Source organism: Hevea brasiliensis, unplaced genomic scaffold (assembly GCF_030052815.1).
Source record: "Hevea brasiliensis isolate MT/VB/25A 57/8 unplaced genomic scaffold, ASM3005281v1 Scaf595, whole genome shotgun sequence".
NCBI lineage: Eukaryota > Viridiplantae > Streptophyta > Magnoliopsida > Malpighiales > Euphorbiaceae > Hevea > Hevea brasiliensis.
In genome coordinates this window covers 25,196-30,147 of record NW_026615134.1, presented here as the reverse complement: position 1 = coordinate 30,147, position 4,952 = coordinate 25,196, and the positions used below count along the sequence as shown (strand labels likewise).

The window sequence follows — 4,952 nt, the reverse complement described above, 5'->3', positions numbered from 1 at the left end:
AAAAATTAAAATTATAAATTATCCATGCAGGGCATTATACTAATTTTATATATGAGCTAGTAGTTATGTTCTATAATCTAATAGTTCTACTAAAAAGAAAAATTTAATTTCATCTTTCATTTAATACACTAATGCTCCAAATGTTAACAAACAATTCTATAAATATTTATTTGTTATATTTAATTAATAATTTATCTATTCATAACTTAAACACAAAAAATGAATTAAAATGAGAAATTTATTTGTAAATTCAAATCTTTTCCAAATTTTACAAATAATCAAATTCTATATAATCAAAATAAGGTAATTAGATTAGTGATGTGGACTTGCAAGGCCAGATTCAAATCTTGAAGTTGTCATTGAAAATCTTGCATGCCCAAATCTTACTTCAAGCCACTAATCTCGCTAATATTTAAATTGATGTAGGGAGACATTCTGTTTCCTACAAAAAATGAGAAGAAGAACAGCATGTGATGCTGGGTTTGAATTTGATTAAGCAGCTTAAATTTCACGTTATGTGGTTACTCTAAGTAATAACTTAAACAGCAGGGGTGATAATGATGTGAAAGGTGGTGGAAGACTTCTTTCTCCAGGCTTTGAGGTCTTTCTCTTAACACATTTTGTAAGGCTCGGGATATTATATATTAGAAGTGTGCACGTCCACATTTGCTTATCGAGTCCTGAATCACTATTTGCCTTGCATTAAAACAAGAATCATGGGATTCTCAACCTCGAAGAGAGTACTAATACTTGTTCCTTTGATCCTGCTTGTTATTTCACTTTCTTCACTTAATGTTGCTTCTAACTCTATTGATGAAGCACGTTCCCTGCTAAAATGGAAAGCCAGCCTTAACCAGACCAACCCACTTCTGTCCTCGTGGATTCTTTATCCTGGAAATGCCACCAATACTTCTCGTTCTAGCCACCTTGAAACGAATGCAAGCCCGTGTTCCTGGAATGGAATTAGGTGCAACAAGGCTGGAAGAGTCCATGTTGTCAACCTCACAAGTTACGGTTTAAAAGGTATGCTCCAAGAATTTCCATTCTCGTCCCTTCCTAAAATTGCATACGTTGATCTCAGTGTAAACGAATTATATGGCATCATCCCACCTCAAATCGGCTACCTTTCCAAGCTTATCTATCTTGATTTGCAAATTAATCTGCTGTCCGGAAAAATTCCACCAGAAATTGGCCTTCTAACAAATCTTACAACATTACACCTCAGTGAAAATAAGTTAAATGGCTCCATTCCAAGAGAAATGTGTCAATTAAGTTTGCTTGAAGAGCTTGCATTGCATAGGAATCATCTTGATGATTCAATTCCTTCTTGCTTGGGCAATTTGACTAACCTTTTTTGGTTATCTCTTTACAATAATTCACTCTCTGGTTCCATTCCTCAAGAAATTGGAAAGCTCTCCAAGTTGGTTGAACTTTATCTGGACACCAACCACCTAACAGGTTCCATCCCTTCCACGTTAGGCTACTTAAAGAAACTCACTGTGTTATACATTTTTAACAATCAACTTTCCGGTCCCATCCCTGAAGAAATCGGAAATTTGGAGTCTCTTTGGAATCTAAGCCTTAAAACAAATAACCTTTCTGGTCCAATTCCGACATCATTAGGTCGTCTAGGGAACATTGAATTACTTCATTTATACCAAAATCAACTATCTGGATCCATTCCTAAAGATCTGGGAAACTTATCGTCTCTTGTTGATCTAGAGTTAAGTGAGAATCAACTGAATGGTTCGATTCCTGCTTCATTTGGTCGTTTAAGCAACTTAGAAATGCTATTCCTTCGTGACAACCAACTTTCTGGTTCCATCCCCCTTGAAATTGGAAATCTAAGCAAATTATCTTACCTGAACCTTGACAAAAACCAATTGACTGGTTTTTTGCCCCAGAATATTTGCCTTGGAGGATCACTTGAGAGATTGGATGTGAATGACAACCAACTCCGAGGTCCAATCCCCAGAAGTTTGAAAAATTGCTCAAGCTTACTCAGAGCCCGCTTTGATGGAAACCAACTCCATGGAAACATCTCTGAAGATTTTGGTGTCTATCCGAACCTGCAGTTCATTGATCTAAGCTACAATAAATTTTCTGGTGAAATCTCATCTAACTGGGGGAAGTGTCACTACTTGTCGAGCCTAAAGATTGCAGGGAACATGATATCTGGTAGGATACCAACTGATATTGGAAATGCCTCTCAGCTACATATACTTGATCTTTCTTCAAATCATTTACTTGGAAGGATTCTTAAGGAATTGGGGAAGTTGACTTCTTTGGTGAAGTTGATTTTAAACGACAATCAGCTTTCCGATGGGATGCCTTCAGAATTTGGATCATTATCCGATCTTGAGTATCTAGATCTGTCGGCAAACAGATTGAACAAATCGATTCCTTACGATGTTGGAAACTTAGCTGAACTCAACTACTTGAATTTGAGTTGTAATGAGTTTAGCCAAGAAATTCCAATTCAGTTGGGGAAGTTAACTCACTTGTCGGTGTTGGATTTAAGCCGGAACTTCCTCAGTGGAGAAATATCAAATAGATTCAGAAGCATCCAGAGCCTGGATATATTGAATCTGTCTCACAATCACCTCACTGGTTCCATTCCAGAACTGCATGGCTTGTCCCAGCTCGATCTTAGTCACAACATGCTCACTGGAGAGATACCGGCAGAATTTTCAAGTTTGCGAACCTTGGAGATATTGAATCTCTCTCACAACAGGCTCATTGGTATCATTCCAGCAAAGTTAGCACGACTGCCTGAATTGAGATCCGTTGATCTATCAGATAACGAGTTGTGGGGTCCCATTCCCAACAGCAAAGCATTTCAAGATGCTGCATTGAAAGGTAACAGAGGACTCTGTGGCAATGCTAGCGGTCTGCAGCCTTGCAAGATTGCTAAGATTCACAAACATGTTTTGGGAAAGGGCATAAAATTTTCTCTAATGATTGTCTTTCCTATTTTCGGAGCACTTGTCCTATTCTGCGGTTTAATTATCATGTTGTTCAGTTTCCGAACAAGGAAAAGAGGCTCAGTGACAGGAAGCAACATGAATAACAAAGAGTTGCTTTCCATATCAATTTTCGATGGAAAAACAATGCACCGAGAAATCATAGAAGCAACCAAGAATTTTGACAGCATGTACTGCATTGGAGAGGGCAGATTTGGGCGAGTCTACAGAGCAGAATTGTTATCGGGTGATACTGTAGCTGTAAAGAAATTCCATTCGTTACCTCATGATGAGATGGCAGATCATAAAGAATTCCTGAATGAGATAAGGGTATTAACAGAGGTAAGGCATCGAAATGTTGTAAAACTCTATGGTTTTTGTTCACACGTCCGACACACATTTCTAGTTTACGAGTACCTCCCTAGGGGTAGCCTGGCCATGATCCTGTGCAATGATGAAGCTGCAAAAGAATTTGACTGGGACAAAAGGCTCACGGTTATAAAAGGTGTAGCTTATGCCTTGTACCACATGCACCATGAGTGCATACCACCAATTGTTCACAGAGACATATCAAGCAAGAATGTTCTGCTGGACTCAGAATATGAAGCTCATGTTTCGGATTTTGGCACAGCTAAGCTTCTCAACCTAGATTCTTCCAATCGGACTATGCTTGCAGGCACCTACGGATATGTAGCACCAGGTAATATACTTTGAACCAAAAATGAGGTTAAAACTTACATGGTTTGTAAAAATTTTTAGTTGTTTTTGTAGATTATATAACTAAAACATAATAAATTTAACTTAGAAGTAATTTTTAATAGCTTAGTAACACAATTGAAATAGTATTTTTTTTAATAATGGTGTACGCAGTAATACTAAATAAATATTTTTGACTTTCAAATATTGAAAAACTCTTATGTATATATATAATTTTTTTGTCTTTGCAGAGCTTGCATACACAATGAAGGTGACAGAAAAATGCGATGTGTACAGCTTTGGGGTGTTGGTACTGGAAGTCATCAAAGGAAAGCATCCTGGTGATCTGATTTCTACAATGTTATCGCATTCAGGCAATATGGAGATAGCATTCAATGATGTGTTGGATGAGCGTTTGTTGCCTCCTTCACTTGAGGTTGAAGACAAATGGGCATTCATAGTAAGTCTAGCATTTTCATGCTTAAATGTCAATCCACAGTCTAGGCCAGACATGTATGCTCTTTGTCAGTCGTTATCCAAATGAACATCCTATTGGGTCATCCGTTTTGGGTATGGACCTATTTTCTGATGGGGTTTCCGTTGTAATGGACTTGGCCTTTTGTTTAGACAGAGTTTGATTTTTTTATAGCTAGAAATTGTGTTTACTAGGCTATGAGCTTGTATTGTATTTGGGCCTCTGGCTTGTTATTTTAATGAAAGTTATAGCTAGAAATTGTGTTTGCTAGGCTAAGAGCTTATATTGTGTTTAGGCCTCTAGCCTGTTGTTTTAATGAAAGCTCAACTTTTTTTTTTTTTTAATTTTTAATGATGACTTATATATATATATATATATATATATATATATATATATATATATATATATATATATATATATATATATATATATATTGGGGTGGAGCCCAAGCCCCATGCAGCCTCACCCATCAATTATAATTTTTAAAAATTATTTTTAAAATATTAATATTTATATAATATATACAATTTTATTTATTAGTAATTATAAATTCAATTAGTGTGTATAAATTATAATTAAATATTATTTATTATCTCATATAAATTTACTTAATAAATATTTATTTATTTATTTATTCATTATTCTCCATTTAAATAAAAATGTTTTATTTTATTTAATTTTTACTTTATTTAAAATATGTTTTGCTAACTTTTTTTATAAAATTAATGAATAATCTTTAAAAAATTAATGAATAAATTAAAAAAATAGTTCAGAAAAAGTTTTTTTTTTAATTTTAATATTATCTTAATTAAAATTTA

At 34.9% G+C, this 4,952-nt stretch overlaps 1 protein-coding gene across 1 annotated transcript; it reads left to right on the top strand.

Annotated features, from left to right (window-relative positions):
* Window positions 1-700: 700 nt before the first annotated feature.
* Window positions 701-4,324, top strand: LOC110668624 (MDIS1-interacting receptor like kinase 2-like). The gene is made up of 4 exons (XM_058142616.1): window positions 701-1,234; window positions 1,301-2,660; window positions 2,805-3,663; window positions 3,911-4,324. Exons 1-4 carry the CDS (start codon window positions 717-719, stop codon window positions 4,201-4,203), a joined length of 3,030 nt encoding a protein of 1,009 aa, XP_057998599.1. The 5' UTR covers window positions 701-716; the 3' UTR covers window positions 4,204-4,324.
* The last annotated feature ends 628 nt before the right edge of the window (window positions 4,325-4,952 follow it).

Bases quoted from the DNA above. Each gene is read 5' to 3' on its own strand.
- LOC110668624 (XM_058142616.1), top strand. From the start codon at position 717: ATGGGATTCTCAACCTCGAAGAGAGTACTAATACTTGTTCCTTTGATC. The intron at 1,235-1,300 runs GTTAAATGGCTC...TGCATTGCATAG, and splicing joins TTACACCTCAGTGAAAATAA to GAATCATCTTGATGATTCAA. The intron at 3,664-3,910 runs GTAATATACTTT...TTGTCTTTGCAG, and splicing joins CTACGGATATGTAGCACCAG to AGCTTGCATACACAATGAAG.